General features: G+C 39.5%; 1 protein-coding gene across 3 annotated transcripts in view; it reads left to right on the forward strand.

The window, feature by feature from the left end:
• ANO4 (anoctamin 4) overlaps window positions 1-24100 on the forward strand; it is a 277492-nt gene that overhangs the window by 162705 nt on the left and 90687 nt on the right. For all 3 annotated transcript variants that reach the window (XM_081822277.1, XM_081822276.1, XM_081822278.1), the window contains 3 exons: window positions 9159-9259; window positions 12691-12735; window positions 22485-22616. In XM_081822277.1, the coding sequence (XP_081678403.1) occupies window positions 9159-9259; window positions 12691-12735; window positions 22485-22616 (278 nt within the window). The remainder of the gene's footprint in view (window positions 1-9158; window positions 9260-12690; window positions 12736-22484; window positions 22617-24100) is intronic.

Genomic DNA, 24100 nt, shown 5'->3' on the forward strand with positions numbered 1-24100 from the left:
CCAGTCAGAGACAGGGCCAGGACTGGGTAGTTTTAAACATGCTTTCATAGCTTATTCCAATCTGTGCCTCAAAGACTGGAAGTCTGCAGCTCAGGGGTCATGTTATCTCTGTGTGGTCAGAAGGGAACTGAGAGAGGAATGAAGTGACTTACCCAGGTGTGCAATGGAAAGCTGTGGCAGGTGTTCTTTCCTGCCCAGGTGTTCTTTCCACTGCACCGCAGCACCCAGTTGGCCAATGGTTACCTTTCAAGACAAGGCAAGGATACTTCCAGATACTTTTGGAAAGTATCTATGCCTAGGTCTTTTTAGTCTTCTGTGCCCTAAGTTCCAGCTCTTTTAAGACCATTTCCTTCAAGTTTAAATAAAGGATTTGGCATCATCTTTTGAGTTCAGTTGACCTAAGATGATAAAGGGACCTTTTTAACTTCGGCAATCTCTTGTAGGGCCCCAAGACTTCTCGGGGTGCTGTGGACGAACCTAGACCTATGGAGACTATTCCCAAACAGGCCTCCATTTCATTCTCCCATTCCACCTGTTCCCTCTTCCTTTTGGGTACAGACATAACCCCAGTCTTTCTATTTATTTTAGATGAAACCAGAATCTAATGAGCTTGCAAGTGAGAGAGGCAGGCTCCCTTGAACCAGACATTCACTCTGTAATATCAATGGAGAGGAAACAATCTTTAGTTTTCACATGCAACTGCCTTTCCTAGTCCCTCCAAGCAAATACCTCTTTATTCCTAATGTTCCATCACTATATTTTCATGGCCAAAATCTGCAAACCAGGTTGGAAGAGGCGATCTTTTTTGTTCCTCAATCAAAGCTTTAACTTGTGAAAATATTTTCAAAATGCCTTTGATGATGATTCACATACCTTCCTCACCCTTTAAAGAGCATTTTTAGTGCACAAGGAACTAACTAAATACTTTGCATGCATTAAACCTTGTAGTTCTCAGAAGAAATCTGAAGTAAATGCTGTTATTCACATTTTACAGATGAGAGAAATGGAGGCTTATAGAGATGAAATATTTTGCTCAAGGTCATCAGCTACTACGGTAGCCTGGCCCTTGAACCTTGAATTCCAAAGCTTAGGGATCCCAGAGCTAGGACTTTTAAGCATTACACCATGTGGTTTCTCTACTCTATTTTTTTTTTCAATGTATGAAGAAAGGTTACATATCCTGCATTGTTTATTTATTGTTTTATAATTCTCCTCAAATTACATATTCAGTTATTGTATCTCCATGGCTAGGGTATTAGCTTCTCATGGACAGGAACTGGCTCCTTTTTTGTGTAGACCAAGGCACATCAGAGTTAGTTGCCTCTTTATAACACCAATGACCCTTTCTCAGCACAGAACTAGTGATTAATACACATGCAATAAATGTTTGATAAATAAATGATTAATCAAATCCTTTTAAATTGCTTTTCTCTCTCCTGCTACTTTTTAAGAATTGCCACCATCCTGTTTTAATGTAAACCAACCAGTGAAAATGGACCTGAAATGAAAATAAATTGATAAAAATTTCCCAGAATAAGGTTTCTGTGGCGAATGTGATTTCTGGTATATTTCCTTTATGTGTACACATACATGCTCTATCCATGTGTGAGTATGTACAAGATCATGATCTCATTCAGACCTGTATCATAGATGTAAAATGAAACTCAAATTGCAATGAGCTTTTATTTTGAAATCAGCATATGTGTGTGTGATGAAGGCGTGGAGGTAGAGGGGAGGTCGATCTGTATGTCCATCTCAGAAATCCTGGGAGGTTGCCAGGAGTTTTTGCCTGAGAATTCCTGGGAGAAGTGTGGAGAGCATACAGACAGAGACAGGGAACTCCAGGTGAAGAGCACAGACTCAAGGCACTTCTGAGCCCTTGACAAAGTGCTCTGAGAGGGCTGACAGCTCTCCCCAGTGTGGGCAAAGGGAGCTGTGTGTGGGCTTCATTCTTTGCTGCTGGTTTGCATGTGGCAGGGAGAGGCACTTGGGAGAGACCTGGCTTGGTACTTGTGTGCCCTCCTTGAAATTAGCTCTGACTCACCATGGAAGCTCCTGGCTTCCCTTCAGGGAACAAGCTGAACACTGTTGGAAACCGTTCCACCTCAGCTCTGCATCCTCTTCAGAGCCAGGGCCGGTGGCAGTGTCAGCAAGGACAAAGAGGCAGCTGCAGCAGCAGAGATGAGACAAATGGCACTACTGAATAAGGCCAACTTCAGGCAGCAGCCTGGGTTAGCTGTGGGAAGGGTTCCTTGAGCTGTCATCCTTCTAGAAACCCCCATTCCTCCCAGCTTCTGTTTTGTCCCTCTTGTTTCCCACCTACTTCTCTGGTGGCTCCTTCTTAGTCTCCTTTGATGGTTGCTTTCTCCTCTTCCAGACCTTCTAAATGTCAGTGTGCCCTAGTGCCTAGTCTTTGCGACTTCCTTAGGTAACCTCATCAAGTTCTATGCTTTTAAATATCAATGGTGTGTCTGTAATTCTCAAATTAATAAGTCCCATCTCCCCAAACCCCACCCCGAGCCAGACTCACATACCCATTTGCCTACTTCACACTTGAGTGTAAATATCTTCTAGGGATCTCAAACATAGCATATCCCAAAGTAAACAGACATCTTTTCCCTGATTCTTCTCTATTTCATTGTTTGGTACAACCATCCATTCATTTTCCAGGTGAAACAACATGCACACTAATCTGGACACTGGATTTTTTTCTCTCTCTTCTCATTTGACCAGTCCTAAATCCTTTCAAATCTACCTCCAAATTAATCTCTAGTCTGTCCATTTTTTCCTCACTATATCTGCCTTCTGGTTTCAGCCATCATCTGGTCTTACCTCATCTACTGGAATAAGTTTCCTATTGACCTTCCAAGTCTTGTGTTCCCTCTGGGACATTTTCCACAGGACATTCAGAGTATGCTTTATAAAACAAGTAATTCTGTTACCTTCCTGCATTTAACCCATTGGTGATTTTTCAGTGACCTTACAGAATAAAATCTGAACTCCTTACCACATTGAACTTGGCTTGGCATGATCTGTCCACAGCCATTTTCTCCATTTTCAGCCATTTTCTCTAAACTCATCTCAGGTAACTCTCCCTACTTCACACCTTACAATGTCCAGTCACCTTTCAGTATATGGTACAATCTCCAGGTCTTCGTACTTGCTGTTCCCTCTGTCTGGAATGCTCTTCATTTGGTTTCTCCATGGCTAGCCCTTTCTTATCTTTTGGATCTCAGGTTAGATGCCATACCTTCAGAGGTCAACCAGCAAACTAAAGCCAGGTGCCTCCAGTTCTTCTCTCCCACAGCATTATATTTTTTCCTTTTTGGCACGTCTCATAATTTTAAATCATATGTTTATGTGTTGTTTAATGTTTGTCTACTACTCTGAACTAAATTCTGTCTACCTTGTATATTCACAGAGTATCTGATATGTAGTAGTCAGTGAATATCTGTTGAATGTTAATGAATGAATGTCCTTGAGGAACATATAAGAGACCCTGGGGACCATGGAGGGATCCTGAGACAGAAATTGAAGGCTTGACTCTCAGGGTTTCTTCAGACTTAAACTTGTAGTCAAAGACTGGAAAATTCTCCTTAGATATTGGTTCCTTGTTTGCCACATTTACAGTTTGTAACTTGGATGAGTAAGAGTGCTCTTTTCTTCCCAACACCACCAATACGGCATGACCCTTTTTGGAGATCATGATAATTAACATGTTTTTACCTATGCATCTTATCCATATTATGCCATTTAATATGATTCCATAGTTAGATATTGCTGTCATTTCCCATATTACAGTTGAACAACTGAGGCACAGAGAGGTTAAATAGCTTGCCCAAGATCACAGAGCTGGTAAGAGAGACACATATGAATATGAATATATGTAGTCTGACCTCAGAGTCTGCATTCTTTTTTTTGTTTTTTTCTCTTTTAATTTTTTATTTAAATTCAATGTAGTCAACACATAGTGTATTATTAGTTTCAGAGGTAGAATTTAGTGATTCATCACACCCAGTGCTCATTCTATCCCATGCCCTCCTTAATGCCCATCACCCAGTTACCCCATCCCCCACCCACCACCCCTCCAGCAACCCTCACTTTGTGTCATAGAGTTAAGAGTCTTTTATGGTTTATATCCCTCTCTGATTTTGTCTTATTTTATATTTTCCTCCCTTCCCCTCTGTTCATCTGTTTTGTTTCTTAAATTCCATATATGAGTGAAATCATATGATAATTGTCTTTCTCTGACTTATTTCACTTGGCATAATACCCTATAGTTCCATCCACATTGTTGCAAATGGCAAAATTTCATTCCTTTTGGTGGCTGAGTAATATTCCATTGTATATAAATACCACATCTTCTTTATCCATCTGTCAATGGACATCTGGGCTCTTTCCATAGTTCGGCTATTGTGGACATTGCTGCTAAACATTGGGGTGCAGGTGCCCTCCTACACTACTGGTGGGAATGCAAACTCGTGCAGCCACTCTGGAAAACAGTGTGGAGGTTCCTCAAAAAATTAAAAATAGACCTACACTGTGACCCAGAAATTGCACTACTAGGTATTTACCCCAAAGATACAAATACAGAGTGTGCATTCTTAAACTAGCTTCTGAAGTTCAGCTACCCACGTGTCTCTGCACCTATACTCTCTCAAAGTGACCTCTTCCAATCCCATAGATTTAAATACCATCTATGTCCTGGCCATGCTTACTTTGTATCTCTTGCCTAGACTGCTCCCCTCAGCTCCAAACTAATTTATCTAACTATGCACAAGGCATCTTCTCATGGGTAACTGAAACTTAACATTTCCAAAACTGAGTTTGTGCTCTATCTCCATGCCCCACTTCCAACCTGTCTCTCCATCAGCATCTCCTCAGCAATGGTATCAGGGGTCATGAGATGTAAACATGTGTGCATCCATATATGTCTGAGAGAGATGCCTTGAATTAGATAATGGCATGATATTTCTCTTTTTCCTTACTGGTGCTTGATCTAACCTTCCCTTACTAAATCATGACATACCCAGGCGAGGACCAGGACTTACATATATCCTTGCACTCCTAGCATCTAGTGCATAGAAGATGTTGAATGGGATCTTGTTGAAGAAAGAAGGAATGTTTTCTGTGAATATTATCTCTTTCTACGGGAGGTAGTTTCCTTGCTACTTCTTAATAGAAGATGTTGAATGGGATCTTGTTGAATGAAGGAAAGAAAGAAGGAATGTTTTCTATGAATATTATCTCTTTCTACGGGAGGTAGTTTCCTTGCTACTTCTTAATTTCTCAGGATGTTTTCCAAACTCCTCTAACTGGCCATTTTTCTTCTCCCCATGGTTCTAAACTAAAGGGTGGGATATTAATGAAACAACTGTGCTTCAAAAAATCATTTTCATTTCTCTTCGTCACTTGTGCACTTGGATTTATGTGGAAAGGAATACTTAATAATGAGGAAAAACCTATTTAGAAACAGTAGCATAATCATTCAGTGGTAGAAAAAAAAAGTGATATATGAGCCATATAATTAGCAGTAATCTGTTTCATATTTATTTTTCTGGGCTGAAGTTCAGTTCATCCTTTAAAAACTGAGTGTAAATAATAAGTTACACACACACACGTGCACACACACACACACACGACCTATGAATAGACATCCATCATCATCCAAGGGAATTCAGTTAACATTTTTCTCAAGATTATGAAAATAACTTTTAATTGTCTCAAATCAAATCTCAGTTCATTAATAGCTTAACTTTGCTTCATTTTTATTGCTTTGTTTTCTAATATATAGAATTCTTTTCAGTTTAGTTTATATAAACTGATAAAAGAACAATTCAGAAATTATTTATTTAAACCTCAGAATTTATTAGGTAGAATTGACAAGGGAGTCAAGGGATGTGAGTCTTAACTGTATCTGGGATAAATGTTCAGTTTGGCAATGAGTGAATTACTTGACCAGTCTCTCTCTCCCCTTTAAGAAATAGAAGGAAAGCCTCCCTTGCAAGGTTTGCATAGGAATAAAATGAGGTAACAATGTGAAAGTGCTTCCAAAATTACAAAGCTCTAGAAAATAATAATAAAGTAATGGCTTTATAATTATTATAATTGAAATAAGCAAAATGAAGTTATTTTTATCATGCTGAATGATTCAAAACAGCTATACTTTTTTGCAGAAAATGGAAGAGATCCCACATTAGAATTTTAGTTGACTTTGTATGTGTTCAGATGATGAACTTGGCTTTTCCACACACATAAATATGGCATTTAAAAAAATGTGCCCTAAGTAGAATATTTTAATGTATTCTCTTTAATGTTTTCATATATTCATGGAGAGCTACAAAATGATTTTTATTCCACTGTATTTACTTTTTGTAAATTTAGCTATTATAATAATTTCATGAAGAGAGTATATCCTAAGATTATATTCTGCTATAAATCATAGTTTGGTTGAATCCATGAATCAGTCACATTCCCATTTTCTTGTTGTACGGTTTCCCTCTTTGTCTTGTAGGAAGATGAGAGAAAAAAGAAAAAGTAAATGTAGAATCTTATAGGAAAGCTAAGTGAGTTTAAAGAATTCCCATTATCACAATTAACATTTCCAGGTGGGAAAGCCACAAAACCTTCCCAGACTCTGAAGTATATCTTTAATATAAACAATAAGATCCATTATTTTTTAGAAAATAGTCTTTCTTCTGTTTTATAATTTGGAAAACTGTACTATATATTGGAAAATAAATGGCAATCTTTTCCAATGTACAAAAATGCTCAACTGATAAGCTGAGACATCTCAGATCTACATCTGCAGACATGAATGGGACAGGATGGAGATTTTTGTGGGTAGGTGCGGTTTCTCCGTGTTCTGTATGGACACTGCCACCTGTGAGCTCATTCACACTCGCCCTGGCTACATAGCTCTAAGTACCCAGTAGAGAGAGAATTGGATATAATAGGTTACTAAATAGAAAACCAATTCGTGCAAAGAGATCCAGCACTGGTCCATCACATCTTCAGTGTGTACTGACCTGTCTGTTCCCTGGGTGGGCACCTCATTTGCAGTTATCAGCTATTTTGGCTTCAAGAGTCACTTCATCTCCAGGTACTTCCTGCTTCACAGGACAAACAGCTTTTGTCTGGGCCAGGACTAACTGTTCACATTTCACTAACCATATTCTGAATTAGATAAGTATTGGTTGTGTCCTCCCTCTGGACCAGGCATTGTGCTAGGCCCAGAGGATTTAAACGTGAATAACAGAAACTTTCCTTGTTTTTAGGGGGCTTACAGTCAGAGATCTGCTTGTCCGAAGCTAGAATATAAAACCTCATTTCGGCCTGAATTGCCAGAATGTTTGGTTTTTCAGACCAGTATCAAAGGGTGCCCTCCACCATTGTGAATTTGGGCCCAGGACCTCCTCCTCTTGGGAAATTCAGCACTGTCAGAGTCCCTGGGAACTTTGTAGTTGATACCAATTTGATTTTCATAATACCTTGAAGAATTCTTATAAATTAAGTAAAATATTTATAAGCCCAGCAAGAAGACTCTGAATGAAAATATGAGCAATGAATTGCAATTGCGCATCATCTGCAATTTAAAAACAATTCCCCGTAGTGCAAATTTACCCCATAAATTTGAGCTTCCATTTTTGCCAGCTGTGTAAAAGTATTGGATTGTTTATAAATACTGTTACAAGGAGAGGTTAGGCACAAAAGCCTAACACATCTGTTGACATTCTTATACTATAAAAATTTAAATGGCATGCAGTCCAGAATGAGCCTGTGTGAAAAAGATATGGATAAATAATAGACCACTTTGCTGGTTTAAGCCAGTTTGGCTCACTATTTTCTCATTTTTCTTCTACCTCCTTCCACAACCCAGCCCTCCCCCTGGGAGATGACTTTCAAAGAAAATCTAATTGGAGTTGTCCCTTTGGCCAGAGACATAGAACAAAACTTTTGGGTGGTTATTAAAATGTAAAGTCCTGGGTGCTGGGTGGCTCAGTCAGTTAAGTGTCTGCCTTTGGCTCAGGTCATGATCTCCAGGTCCTGGGATCTGGGATCGAGTCCCGCATCGGGCTCCCTGCTCAGCGGGGAGTCTGCTTCTCCTTCTCCCTTTGCCCCTCCCCCAGCTTGGACTGTCTCTCGCTCACTCTTTCTCAAATAAATAAATAAATAAAATCTCTTAAAAAATAAAATATAAAGTCTTGGTTTACTTCCCTGTCTATGTGCTGTGTTGATAAAAATCCCAAGAGGAGGCAAAAGTTTTGGGCCAAAGAACATAGTCCTTTGAAAAAGCCTTCCCTGACACCAACCCAGATTCAAGGCTCACATCACCAAGTCCCCCCATCTCCACCACCACCAATTTTTGCTTTTGCCTGGTTGATGGAGAGCATCTCTTCTTCTCTCTGCTTTTGCTGCAGCAAAATCTTTTCTCCCTTATAATTTTTTCTCCATGCAGCAACCACAGTGATCTTTGAAAACCTAAATCAATATGACTTTCCAGTGTTCCTAAAATAAAGTCCAGTTGTCCTGTTGGGGCTGGTAAAGCACTACACAGGCTGGCTCCTCTCATCTTTTGAGCCTCCTCTTATGCTAATTTTCATGATAAATACACTCCAGCCACTCTGCTGTCCTTACTGCCCCCGGAACATCAGACATACCAAGCAATTTCCCAGCTTAGGGCCTTTGCACCTAGAACACTCATCCCATTCTCTTACCCAGCCCTGGCTCCTTTGTGTCTCAAATTTGTATGTCCCTTCTGCAGAGGGGCCTTTTCTGCACCCCTTGCCCAAAGTAGTGTGTGCCCTCCTCCCTATAACTTCTCCCATTAACTTCATTATCTTCAGAACATTCATCACCATCTGAATTTATTCTTTTCTTTTAAACTTGTTTCTCCTATTTCTTTTTTTTTTTTTTGTATGTTTGCATAATGTAAATGCCATTCATATCTCTTTTGTTCACAGCTGGGTCTCCAGTGCCTGACACACAGTGGTATCTTTTTTGAATGAATGGATGCACACATAAGGACCCAATTCTTTGGAGAAGAATGCCCTAAATCTTAAACTCCATATAGATTCATGTGTTCTAAGTTCCAATTCAATTTAAACCATAGGAGACTTGGATATACTTTTCAATTTAGTTTCTTTTTTCTGTTTCAGTCCTCTCTAATAAATAGTGACATTATCTTTGTGAAGTTGCATGCCCCATGGGAAGTGCTTGGAAGATATGCAGAACAAATGAATGTAAGAATGCCTTTCAGGTAGGTGTAAATATATTTTCCCTACTCTTTGCTTCTTCCCTGTAAACCAATGTGCTCCTCTCTTGAAACAAATAAAACTGAAATGCAGACTGGAACACTATTAGAGAAGATCCTTTCAAATGTTTAGGAAATGCATAAGTCTTTGTGATTTCTAATGACTTCATGGCTTTTTGTGAAAATTTCTGGCTAATTCAGTCCTTAGCAGGTAGATTTGTCAAGTGCCTATGAGAAAGAAGCATTTTCCAAGTAGCATTTTCATTTCTAAAATGCCATTTTCAGAAGTCCTGCGTGTTGCTGCTTTGAATGGCCAGACCCCAGGCATCAGTGGTGCAGATCCTTACTGACATTCAGATCTGCTTCCAGTAAAGCAAGTTCAAAAAATTTCATAAAAATGTGATCTATTTTTTAAATAAACTTTTTAAATTTTAAAAAAGTCAAGTCATAAATACTGTGCAAAAACAAGCATAGATATTTTTTCCAAGGGTAATTAGAAAATATGAGGATTGCTTAGTTATTTAAAGGATTAATTTACCTTCATTTCATAGTGAATATTCATATTTTCCATACAGATTAAAGAAAAGTGATCTGTATTTGTTAGATGGAAATAAAATAAAGTATTAAACTTGAAATTATAAATGCCAAGATATGTGGGAAATAAATAATGGAATCTTCTAAAGGAGATGGAGGGATTTAGTACCAAGGACAGTTCTAAAGGGACTAAAGAATTAAATACTCTTGATTCACAATTTGCCAATAAGACCAAGTCAGATGACAGAAACCAGGCAAACTGGTGCCAATTCTAAAATATACCTCTTAATGAGCTGTGGAAAATTACAGAGACGGAGAGGCGCTAGGTACACATTTAGAGAAGAGCAGTTTCCATTCAGAGGTCTGTAATGTATCTCCCTGGTGCATCTTATTTTCTTTGTTTATTGGCCTTTATGTTCTAATACCAAGTCAAAATAGAGGCTGGGATTTCTAGCATCTGTTTACCTCAAGGCAAAATTCTCAAAGGAATTGAGATAAACATAGTCCTAAACTTTTGATTTATTTGTATATTTAAAATGTGACAAAGGAAATCTGAGAACCCAAGGATTAAAAAATATTATATAAAATCACTGAGTCATTTATCAATTTAGTTTCCATTGAAACTTGTTATACGGTAATTATAATTAAAGCCAGTTATTTATCAATGCTATAACTGTCCAATATGGATTAATACTATATCACACATCAAGACCAAAAGGAAAAGAAATCTATGCTTAGCTAGAGTCATATATCAGACCAGCATCTTATAGCCAACGATCAAAAGTCTATGTTCTGATAAAAGTGAGATAGTAAAACTTAGTGAAATTGATACATTATCCGTCCCCAGCAGTCTCACAAAACTTCACACCTGAACACATTTCTCAAGCAAAGAACCCAAGCAAATTGTACAAACTTGAGCAGTGTTAATGTATAGCAAGTTCCTAGTACCTGGAAGCACTTCATATATGAAGAGCCTGACTGTATCATAGCCAACACTTCTGCATGCTCATTATGTAGCAGAAAAGCGCTGCCTCCAAGCAACATTAATACTTTCCTTATGCCACATTAAGAGAATGTGAACCAGGGAATAAATGGTAACCATACTAACTATGAATAGACTATTATATATAATAGTCTTCTTTTTAAATGTAGGTGTTCCTGCAGGACAGTTTTAGGAGAAAAGATTGTTAATGTGTGGACACTAATTGGCCTTATTAATATTGACATGATTTTATCTAAGCATAGCTTCACTAACTACAGCCTGATGCATTTAAAATATGTGCTATTATTTTATCCAGTGTTTCAGATAAATAACTCTAGCCTAAGAAGATCTATGTATTTCCAAAGGAGGAATTTTCCTGCCATATCACTTCCACAAAATGTACAAACATCAGTTTGGCTACATGGAATGCCTCAAAGAATGTTACGTGTATTTATTTTTTTCTGTAGAGTACACATTTGAATCCCAAGTTTAGTCTCCTTGGATTTTTATTCCTACCATGTTTGAAACAAAGTTGAAGAATAATTTTCTTATGGGAATTTGTGAATAAAATTTGCTTCTTAAATACCTATATGTCCATGGATATGGACTCTTTTTAATTAATAGACTAATTTTAGGGCATTTTTAGGTTTACAGAAATTTGAGTTGATAGTACAGTGTTCCCATATATCCCCTCCCATCCCATTCAGTTTCCTTATTGTTAACAGGTTGCATTAATGTGGTATATATGTTACAATTAATGGACCAATATTGATATATTATTACTATTATCTAAAGTCCATAGTTTACTTTAGGGTTCACTCTTTGGGTTGCATAGTTCTGTGGGTCTTGAAAAATCCATAATGTCATGTATCCACCATTATGGTGTCACACAGAGTAGTTTCACTGCCCTAAAAATCCTCTTTACTCCATCTGTCCAACCCTTGTGCTGCCCACCCTAGCACAAACCCCTAGCAACCACTGCTGCTGCTTCTTCTTCTTCTTAGTTTTACCTATTAAAAACATGAATATATTTTTAAGTTTTCACAGATATGCAAATCAACTTGTATAGAGACTTCCCATTTTCTCTAAGTGAGAGAGCTCAGTAACAGTTCAGAATACATATAAACCACATTAGTTTCATTACTACTCCCTTGGTGGAAGCCCAAACTATAGAAAGGCTGATTGCATTTTTATAAAGCATCTAATCCATATGCTCTCCATTCAAATTACACCCTAAATTTTAATCTGTAATGCTTTAAAAAATGCTGATATACAGAAGTACAGCACATCCTTAACAAGTCTCACTTTTAAAAAATTTTTTCCAAGATTCCTTGTTTTACCCCTTTAATTCACCTGTAATGAGGGCCAGTGGTTAGGAAGTATGCCCCAGTGTGGTTATTTGCAGCAGGATGTTGATGCTGATTAGTATTCTTCCCATACTGGTTGTAAAATACATATTTTTATATTACCCTGCCTATGTCAAATGAGAGAAGTGTTCTGTAAACTAAAGTGCTGTATAAATATTAGTTAATATAATAGTATGCCCATTAAATTGTGCATGTAGCCAGGAGGATGGCTATCCATTTCTTCATTCCTTGAAGAAAAGCTGACCTCGGCTAAATTCATACAAATACCAATTGCTCCAAATCATTGCACAGGCTGTGTAGGTGAGGAGCAACCATAAAAAATTATGATAATGAGAGGAAGAAATACCACTGGAAAGTATTTCATAATATTTCATTACTCAAAAATGCATGCCCTATGTTCCCACTACATTTCTCACTGTTAATCTCTTTTTAGTTTTTTCTTCTTCACCTCTTACAGGCTTCTATCTTCAATCTCCTTTCCTTCCTTGCTAGTTCAAACTGTAACTGACGATGGGTTTTCTTCTCGACTGGCTTCATTTTTGCTGTTCTTCCAGGAGAAAAATCTATTACCTGCCCCGCCGATACAAGTTCATGAGCAGGTTAGTAGCATGCTCTGTCATGATGTGTTTGATACGCTGGCCTGTTTGTTCCAACAGTGACAAGGAATACAAGCTGGGGAGGATGGGCCTTTGTCCCGTGGCAAAACTGGCTGCCATGCACAATCCAAAAATAGCTATTTCAGGTTAGCCTGAAAAGAAAAAAGCAAAGATGGAAATGTTTCTCTAAGAATCTTCCTTGTGATTTCTCCACACGCAGAAGGACAGAATTTAACTGCAGGTGTGTTGGGGCTGTTTTTTGTTTTTAGCCCATTCTATTAGATAAATTACCAAAAAACCCCACTGTTCAGCACGTCTTTGGTCTGAATATTATTTTTTTCCACACAAATCCCACCCTCCACCATAAGTAACTTGAAATCTTGAAGTGCAGACAGACAAGATCTCAAAAAGCTGATGGCTGTCTAGCCCCCAATGGGTGGGGCCCTCCTATATTAGTAACATTCTGTTAATAAAATATGCAGATGTATTACCTTACCAGAAACCCTTCCTACCTTTTTTTTTTTTTTAAATCTCCCCCACCCACCCAAAATTCTACTGGCTAAAGATTGCCTTTAATGTACTGTGTATCCTTCTAAAGTTTGTTTCTCGATTTTTGAGAAGCCAGGGAGAAAGGGGGAAGCATCAGTGATATCCTTTAATTCAATTCTGTTGTGATCACTGGAAATTTAATTTTAAAATTTTAATTGGTGTTATGTGATCATTTACCCTGAGCTGAGCTGATGGTTAAATTTGGAGACCATTACATTTCTCTGAAAATCCTATTGTTCAGTTCTGTGAGAATTAAGATTCAAGTTTACTCTGTTTATGTGCTATGCAGAATGGTAAGTGTAAGAGTAATTGACAAATTCTAGTTGATTTACTCAAATACATGTACCCTCAATAAAGTATGATACAAGAATTGACATCCAAAGAAACTAAGTTGTGTTTTCTAAAATTTCCCTGCACAATATCCTTACTAGCAGTTCTTCTTTGCTTAGACAACAGCCATGACATTTGGATTCACCGTGATTTAAATTAGTCCCTTGTCATATGATCACCTTCTATAAAACTCTGAGGTAACACATTAGCCTATATCAGCAGTCCTCAACAGTTTTCAAACTTTAACCAGCATCAGAATAACCTGGAGGGCTTATAAAAAAACACAAGATTGCTGGACCTGTGCTCTAATCTATGATGTAGATGTCCATCTCTCCACCTGGATGGTATGTGAAGGCAAGGATGGCTTTTGCAATCTATATTTCTAGCACCTAGCACATAGTAGGTGGGGTGAATGGGCAAATGAATCTCTACACATGTGAGAAGATTTGAGTGAGGAAAAAGGAGGTCACATAGAAAAGCATAGAAAAACCAGGGGTGCCTAAAGTGTCAGACACAGACTTGGAACTGAAACATTTGCCCTCACTATGGGGGAGGGGTGAGCAATGAGGACTTAAAAGAAAATGGTGGTAAAAGGAACCATAAATCTCAGGGTTGGGTTGGACATCAGATGTCATCAAGTCCAGCCATTCAACAGATACGTGAACTTCTGCTAAATGGTCAACCATCCCATGTTTGAACATCTGTGGAGACAGGGAATTTCAGAACATAACTCTGGGCACCTGACTTTTAGGAAATTCTTCCTTAAAATAAGCCATAATCTCTCTGTCTCTTCAGCTTTTACTCCAAAGAACGTTCAGATTGTAGTTCTCCCTGGATAGATGAAAAATAATCTACAGAGCAAAAAGGCAAAGTGTATGAGAAAGATTATGAAATTATAGGCAAAAGGACTTAGCAAATATTTGGAAATTGAGAGATGGGGGAGAGAAAGGTTTCTATATCTAAGGGATTGGGAAAATGTGGAAGGTAAAAGGAGAATGAAAATTCAGAAGAGGTACAGGTATGGTGAGAAAGGTGATGATTTTTGTTTTAATAATTCTGTATTATAACTCACAAGTAGGTCTTTGACACACAGGTGTCCTGAAGGCCTCTGGAAATGATGGCAAAGCAATTGAAACTGGAAGACTAGAGAATCCAATTTGGAGTCAGAAGTATAGAAGTCATGACTTGAGCCAGAGGAGTGGATGGAGTTCCCCAGGGAAGGATGTAAAGTGCAAAAAGAGAGCCGATGGCAATTCCTTGGAAAATCTTGTTAAGGAGGCAGGAAGAGATGGAAGGAAGATGAAAAAGAATAAGAAGGAGGCAACCTAAGGGAGGGCAGTGTCAAAGGGACCAGGAAAGAGTTCCCATAAGAATGTGTGTTCTTCAGCTTCTGATGGAGGCTGAGAGATGAGAATCAATTTTTAATATTTAGAAGTTAGTGAAAACTGCCATGATAGCAGTCTCCATGAGCGGTGGTTCTCAAAGTTGAGTGGACCTCAGGATTACCTGCAGGATTTTTTAGTACTCAGATTATCCAGCCCATCCCTGGAGTTTCTGAGGTGAGGGACAATAATTTGCACCTCTCTCAAGATCCTAAGTGATGCTAATGTGGCTGATCTGGGGCTACATTTTGAGAATGACAGCCATGGAGAGGAGGGTAATAGACCCAAATTACAGCTGGTGGAAAGTAGAAGGCCCTGATGAATCAGAGGCAGTGAGAGTTCACTACTACCTTGATAAATTTTGAGATAGGGGAAAATAGAAAGGGGACAGGCTTAAGAACAGTAGCCAAGAGGAAGGAAGCAGAGGAGAGGAGACTGTGACAAGTGACCAATCACATATTCTCCATGTGTGCAGCAGAGAGGTTTTAAGTGAGTAAAAGTTTGGGAAATCCTTGTTTCTTGAACTGAAAGAACAACTTACTGAACAGTAAACTTTGGCCTCAAAAAGTTAGTGTTATTTCAAGTGCATAAATCATAACTATAAAAAGATATAACTGGAAGACTCATTTATATATAACTGGAAGACTCAAAGTGAAGGGAAAAGAAATCCTAATTGTCATAGTATGACACATTGATTCAGAATGCCTTCTAAGACAAGCTTCACTGCTTACCACATCACTGTAGTGGTGTACCTTAGTGAAGCCCAATGTCTGGTGTCATTTTTAAAGTGCAGTTTATCAGAAATTTTGGTAACTATTTTAACTCTTGTTTCATCTCAGAACAGATTTAGACAATGGAGAGTATCTCTTTGTAGCCAGCTCTGATATGCCATATTGAAGGGCACATCTACATCTGGCTATCCTGGTTGTACACCAGTAATAAAACATTGACTCAGTGTTCTAAAATTCTCATGTCATACTAAATATGGATATTTAATTTAGCTTTTAGTTTCATCCACATAAATGATAATTTCATTACTTTGCAAAAGCATCCCTGAAACAACCTTATCTCCTTTAATGCCAAGGGAAATGATTTTATGATGTTTCTGAGCAGGCAGAGAGAGAAGGCATCTTTTCACAAATATCTTTATTTCTGAAAATCACCTGACTCCCATAAAACACACTCATGTAGTTTAGACTTATATTCTTCGAGTAAATGCTATTTTCATCATGTACTTGGTCTAATAAATGCTCCTTTGACTCTTTGGGCAGACTTAGTCCTTATAAATTGCCTATCCAATAAAGAGAGGGAATTTATCATCTGTCTTCTGCCTTTTTTTTTTTTTTTGCCTTCGCCAAATACTGCAAATATAGTTTGTAGAAGATGTGATTACAAAGGAACAAATTTGATTATGGTCAGTGGCTTGTAGCTAAAGTCTCATTACTACTCATTCCTTTTCCATCCACTCCCCCATGCATACCTGCCTAATGTTATCCTTTGCAGTCATTTGGCAGAATGTCTGCTGCCCCTGCTACATTATACATTCAGTGCAGTTGCAATCTTATCAGTTGAGTATACAGGCAAATGACAAATGACTTGTATTTTCCATCCTTGTTTTAAAAAAATTAATATATGTAAATGTTCCAAAGCCTTTGGACTCTTCTATGAGATATTTAGGTTGTGGCCCAGTTAGTAGCCTTGTGACCTAAAAGAATCCGAACTCCTATCCAAGGAGAGGGCTATAAATATAGGAGACTTGGCTCTCAGAAGAGGAAAAAGAAATCCAAGGCTCCTGCTGTCTAACTGTTATCAGTCCAGGAGGGCTTCATTTATTGCAATGTAGGGCTCTGTGTGGTGCCTCCATTTAAAAAAAAAAAGAAAGAAAGAAAGAAAGGAAAGTTTATCTGTAGGTTCCCTCTAGGTATATCATCCCTAAAAATGTAATCTGTTTGAAATGTGATGCTATTATTATAATAGTTTGGTCTGGGGAAACCAGGTGTCTCTGAAGTAGCCTATTTCATTTCATTTAGCCTAATTAAGTTGTCATTAGTACATACTCCCTCCTGGGTTGTTAGTGGCTCAAGAGAAAAGCCTTGGTCTTCTTCAGGGTATACCCACAGCATCCAGGTTGGGGCTCTGCACACAGTAGGTACTTTATAAAGGCCTACTGATGGCTTAGCATGTGGGGAGTGAAGTTCTTTGGTATGTGGCCTTTTCTTTAGTTATCACCACTTTAATTATCACTACCCACTAAGGTGGGTAGTATAGTCTCCCCTTTGCAGCCAAGGGAACCAAGGATCAAAGAGGTTCAAGCAGACCTTCCGAAAGCACATTTCCAAGACACAGCTTGCAGTATGTGCCCATTCACCTGTCCTGTGCTGGCAGCTCTTTCCAGTCACTCATGACATGACCTGCCATGAACCAGAGCTTGGCGGGGCGGGGGAAACACGACACTGAACTTACTGTAATAACAACTTTCTATAAAAATACCCACATTTTAGTCCAGATATTAGCTTGACAAGTTAAGGCCAGAAATGCCCAAGTGGATGATTGATCCATTGTCTCTTTATTGATTTGCCTATGTAGTCTATAAGAGGGCTTTTGCTCAATAAATGGTAGAAATGGAACAGAATGATAATGTGTCCAACCAAAATCAATACTAAATCATTAAGCCAACATTTTCTCTTTGCTTTTCCCAGTCAATGAAGACTTTATTAAGTAAGCCCAACTCCTATACTTACGAGACAAATTGGATACTTCCTAGTTAGTCGGTTCCTCAACTCACATATCTAAGAGAATTTCAGGATTACCTCTTTAGGGAAGTTTATTAGATGAAGATGGGAGCACAGACCTCAATATACAAGTGAGAATCTTAGCTTTTAAATTCCCATTGATAACTCTACATAAGAGTTTATCATCCTCATCTTCTTCTTCATCCTAGATACCACCACTGAACTGAGCATTTTGTACATATAAGGCATTGAGCAAACACCTGATATTTGTTATCTTGTGTAGTCCTCACCACTGACTCATGAAACAGGTGCATTCACTCAATGAGGTTTAGTCACTTGCCCAACATGGCACTCATCCCTAGAGAGATGTACAAGTTGTGAACCTACTTCAACTTCAGAGTCCATCATTCTGTATGAAAGGTTATCTATTACACTGTGAAAAAGAAAGCTCTTTATTAATTCAGGTTTGTTTAGAATATAGCCAAGATACTATTGCCCACATCACAAGCAACATGTAGTATCTAAAAAATAGCAGAATCAGAAACCCAGCTTGGGTCTCGTGCTTTCCAGCCTGGTGGCTTTTGCACTGTTTTTACTTGCACTGTGGAAGAGGATCCTCAGTGATGCCTAAGTAGCAAGTTTGGGACGGGAGTGTTTGTTGAAGAGTGGCCAGTTGTCATCCAGCCACAGAGAAACAGATCCTTGTTCCCAGAGCCACCGGATTGGCAGGTAGAGTAGCATGTGGAGTGTTAACCTCAACATTGGGAGCCTAAACAGCCATGGCCAGGTCTCAAGGGGAAGATCAGATCAAGACTGTTTTCAGAGGTCTATTAATTTCCTATTGCTGTTGTAACAGATTCCTGCAAACTTAGCTGCATAAAACAACACAGATTTATTATTTTACAATTCTGCAGGTCAGTAGTCCAGGGGAGGAGACTTAACTGATTTCTCTGCTCAGGGTCTCTCAAGGCTAACATCGAGGTGTTGGTTGGCCTAGGGTCTTCTTGAGGCCATGAGGGAGAATAATCTTCAGGCTTGTTCAGGTTGCTGGCACAATTCAGTTCTGTGCAATTTCTATAGGGTTCTTAGACAAAAGTCATTCTCAGCTTCTAGAGGCTGCCTGCATTCCCTGGCTGCTGGCCCTCTTCATTTTCAAAGCCAGCAATGACCAGTTGAGTCCTTCTCACACTTTGAATCTCTCTGCCACCCACCTCTGCCTCATCTTTGCTATCTCTAGCTAGAGAAAATTCTCTCCTTTTATTTTTCTATTTAAAATCAATTTAATTAACATACAGTATATTATTAGATTCAGAGGTAGAATTTAGTGATTCATCAGTTGCATATAACACCCAGAGCTCCTTTATATCAAGTGCCCTCCTTAATGCCCATCACCCAGTTACCTCATCCCACCACCCACCCCCCCTCCAGCAACCTGTTTGTTTCCTAGAGTTAAGAGTCTCTTATAGTTTGTCTCCCTCTCTGATTTCATCTTATTTTATTTTTCCTTCCCTTCCCCTATGTTCATCTGTTTTTTGTTTCTTAAATTCCACAGATGAGTGAAATCATCTATTTGTCGTTCTCTGACTGACTGACTGCGCTTAGCTAGAGGGTAATATGCTAAGCAAAGTTCTCTCCTTTTAAATGGCTCATATGATTAAGTTGGGTCCACCTGAGTAATCCAGTATGCTCTCCGTTTCTAAAGGTCCGTAACCTTGCTTACAGTCCCTTTGCCATGTCACATGACATATTCACAGGTTCCAGTGATTAGGGTACACACATCTTTCAGGAACCATTCTGCCCAGAAGAGGGTACAAACCGCTGACCACATTTGAGGGTTTGTTTCTGTCATTTTGAAGAGCACACAGCATGGACCAGCATGTGTGATAGAACTGTACAGTCCATGTTTTGCCCTCCTGCTTCGGCTCAGGCTACCCCACTGAAGGCCAATTTACCCACACCCACCCCCAGCCAGTGTCTCAGGGGTTTTGTTTTTAAGATACCTTTTGAATATCTTTATTCCACCATAATGTTTTAAAAGCCCAGTTCCTCTGCTTTCCGTCACTTTTATATTAGCTTCCCTGGTCCTTAAGAAGTTACCAATAACACTGTTTGCCTGGCAGCTTCTCCAAAGCATTGCATGCACACCATCCTTTGGAAGCACAGGCTTCCTGACAACCCTGCAAGGTCAGTAAGATGGTGATGATGATGATTAGTCCATTTTAAAATAAGGCTTAAGAAGGTGAGTGATTCGTGGAAGGTCAGACAGCTGATAAGCAACAGAACCAGGATTTAGGCACCCCAGTTCTACATCCCAGCTTCTTTTAGGAGCCTCCCTTCTCTTCATTCCACTTCTGGCCCCTCCTCATTTTTCAGTGAATCATTTTCATTACCCTGTTCCACTCTCTCTTCACCATCTCCACATTTCATTTAAGTTGTGGTGCTATAAGCTGTTGCTGAAAGCTGCCATTTCATTCCCATAGAGCATTGATGTCTGCTTTTTCACAGCTTTGTTTTTATCCACGCTGAGCACTGTACCCAGCTGGATTTAATTCAGTCATGGTACGCAGAACCCAGATTCTGTAAGAATGTGAACTTCGCGAAGTGTAATCCGATTAGTGCCGCAGACTGGAGATGTGTGGGAGGTAAAAGCTCTATTATGAAAAGCCTCTGGGCCAATGTCCTCTTTCTTGAATGAGTTTAAAGGCAATCAGATGAAATAAAGCCAGGAGTTATGGGGAAGGCCACCAGCTTAGCCTAGGAAGTATAATTTATGAGTCCATTTAAGGACTAAATCATTGAACTTGGACAAGCTGTAGATGCTGAAGAAGCACAATTAACTTTGAATTGAAAAGAAAGACAATGTTAAGAGGCAAGCTGGTGCTCAAATTCTTATTTTGGAGGGAAAAAGATTGTAATAATAGACAGTACCTAGTATACACTGGACACTCTTCTGGAGATTTTATGTCCATATTGATTAATCACCACAGCCCTATGAACTGAGTATTATTTTCATGCCCACTTTATAGATAAGGAAATTAAGGCACAGCAAAGTTCAATAACTTGCCCAAGGTCACACTGCTAATATTTACAGAGCCAGGATTTGAATCCAGGTACTGCAACCCCATGTTCTCAATCACTACATTCTACTGTCTCTCTGATGTGCATTATGTTACTATACTTTAAGTGTCTTTAAGGAGTGGTGAGGGAGGAGAGGACCAGGAGGAGGAAGGATGGAGGGGATAGGAACCGCTTTGGACCCTTCCAATGTACTATTCTCTTCTGGGAACATGACCCTGAGTAGAATCTTTATTTGTGTGTGTGTATATGTGGTAGGTACGAGTTGTCTTTGAGAGAAAGGTCCTAGAGAAGTTGTGAGATTCTGTCTACTTTGAATTTTCAGGGGTTCTGAAGAAAGGCCAGCCACCACTAGGCAGAAGGAGGCTGTGGTGAGACTGGAGCCCTGCAGAGAATAAAAGAGGTGGTAAAAGAGTTAACTATTGTTTTTCATCTTGGAGCTGACTGGTTATGGGAAAAGTAATTCCTTCACATGGAAGTTTCATTGAAAAGGATAAATTGCCATATAAATATTTTTTGATGAAATCCTGCCCAAATTCCATGTGTAGTTAATAGACCTAGAAGGCATTTAGATATTTTCTTCATTAGAGGAATCCGTCCCTTCTGTAGCCCTTAATTGAAGATTTCCAGTATCAACTACTTTGATAGGGTGATCCCTAAAATCAAGAGTCCAAAACCTGCATTCTGTTCCTGGCTTTATTCACTGGCTGGGTAATTTGAGCTGGATACCTTCCATGGGTCTCTTCTCTGATGTGTAAAATGAGTATGGTACCTGTTCATTCTGCCTCACAGAAATGCTACTTGATACGTGCTCTTAGAAGATACTTTCTTCAGTGGGTATAGATACCTGAGGTAGCACAGTTGTTTTCAAGTGTGCTGTGCATATTGCTCCTTCTAGTGGTTTTCTGTGAATGACTGACAATCTGGTCACTTGGAAGCCAGATGTTTTCATCAGCAGAAGCCAGAGGGAATTGGGAAGGGGGTAGGGGAAAACTGTGGCTTGTAAACCACCCTAACGACACTGTTGTTTTCTGTGACTTGGCATCATTGTGCGCCCTAGCCAGCGTGACACATGTGTCATCATGCCCCCATACCTTGAGCCATGGAGTCAGCTTGAAAGACAGAATGAAAGCTGAACAGCCTGCTGTCTGCTGAGAGGCAGCTCAGGGAAGGTGTGAGAGGCAGGAAGCAAATCACGACATCATGCTCTGTGCACACAGGCAACCCACTGGGATTGCTGTCAGCTGCCCTGCTGAAAGTTAACTACAGCTAGAGCACTTCCCTAACCAAGGGAAGATGGGGAAATTTTCCAAATACAAAATGAGTTTCTAGAACCTGCAGAATGTAAGAAGTTAAGGTCTCTGCTGCTTTGCTTAAGGGGCTGTCCACTTCCTTTCCAGAGCCTTCCAGCCTTGGTCATTTATTGGCATGTGGGTGAACATATAACTCTTGGCCACTATTTCATAGACAATAATATTGAGGACCTGTGATGAGATCGAAAAAAACACCGGAGTTGAGGCGCTCTTCTTTCTGTCTGTAAAACGGGGGTATCATGTACTCATGTACGGTGAGAGTGCCTGGAGTGTGTGGTGTCATAATTATGGCTCTGTGGAGACTTCCCTCCTGTGTTATGGGGCAATGCTGACATGCTGTACCCTTTGGTCTTGCCTTTCATGTACCACAGGATCGATAAACAAATAAGCAGGTTTCGGAGATGGTTACCTAAGAAGCCCATGAGGCTGGACAGGGAGACACTGCCAGACCTGGAGGAGAATGACTGCTACACTGCCCCTTTCAGCCAGCAAAGGATCCACCAGTGAGTGTTTCGTGTGAAAGCCTTTGTCTTACGAAGGACATGCAGCTGTGGTAGAGCCTTCTGCACGCCTTTGAGTCCTTGGCATGTGGAAGGAACAGCTTAGTGCCTTTCTTCCCTGAAAGTCCTGTGAGTGTTCATATCCCTTTTGTATTAGGGTAAGCTAACTGTTCTAACAAACAATCCCCATGTCTCAGTGGCTTGACATAGTAGAACATGTGTTCATATGTGTGTTGGGTAAACGACCTTCTCCACGGTGATTCAGAGACCCAGGATCCTTCTATTTGGTGGCTCTGCCGGTCCCCGTGCTCAGAGCCCCTGTAGGCTCATCAGCATATAACCGACATGACAGGGAAATTGGTTTACCCCGGGCCCTATTGAAAAGAGGGGTCATTGGTTTGTCTTAATCAATCTCTGCTCACTTCTCGGTTCCCTTTTCTTCAGCAACTCACCGAGTTCCCCCAGGAAAAGCCATATCCCTGAGTAGCCCACTTGCTGGCTCTCCATCAGACAGTCTCTGAACAGTAATTTCTCACTTTTGACGTGCAGGGGGAAAGGTTGGCTAAGTAATTGAGCCTTTGAGGAATTGCAAAAGTGATAGAGAATTGACTCTGAAGCTTTTGAGATGACAAGAAATTGGGATGGGGGGGAATCAGTGGTAGGAGAGAAAAGCATGCCAAAGACTAAACAACTAGGCAAAAACAGCCTCTCAAAAGGCAAATAAATAAGTTTGGCCCAGCCTTGCTCTCAGTCAGACTTCCAGAATTCCTGGCTCTCCCCGCTCCAGCCATAGAGACAGCTTCAGTAAAATGGACTTCCCCAAGGGGAGGAAGAGGGTAACAGATTTTTTGGAAAAAAAAAAAATATATATATGTTGTTAACTTTGAGAAAAAAATAAACCAAATGGCAGACGTCAGGTTACAGGGAATGTATGGTTGGGGGCATGTTTCAGCACAGAAAATCAGTTAATGTCTTTGGACTTCTAGAAGATGAAGAAGAAAAGAAAAATCAAAGAGTAGATGTTCTGCATCAAAATATATAATATATAATAATGTATAATGCAAGGGAAACAACTTTATAAGCCTCTAAAATAGCCAAACTCTGGATCCCCACAAGTCAGATTGATGCCAACCCAGCCACATTATGTGAAAATTTAAAAGGGTTATTGAAAAAGACATGAAATTCACAGCCTGGCCTCAAAATCCTAGTTATATCCTCTGCAGGAAATAAGAAATGAAAAGGGTTTCATGTTAACTCAAAGATCAAGACCTATGGGTGTTTTTTAAGAGAAAAAGACAGATGAAAGCTGACATGTTCCTGCTCTTAACTTAAACCTTTGCTATGCCTGTGTTGTTTATCTTGAAGTTTCTTAGACAAGTGATTGTATGTTTTAAATTCTTCTGGAGTAGAGTCTGATTTACATACAGAATTTTCCCTTTGCTTCTTAACTGCCTGAGAATACCTAGCACAGTGCAGGAGCGTCTCAT

The sequence above is a fragment of the Leptonychotes weddellii genome, chromosome 5 (genome assembly GCF_054177405.1).
Source record: "Leptonychotes weddellii isolate Sample4059 chromosome 5, ASM5417740v2, whole genome shotgun sequence".
Classification (NCBI taxonomy): Eukaryota; Metazoa; Chordata; class Mammalia; order Carnivora; family Phocidae; genus Leptonychotes; species Leptonychotes weddellii.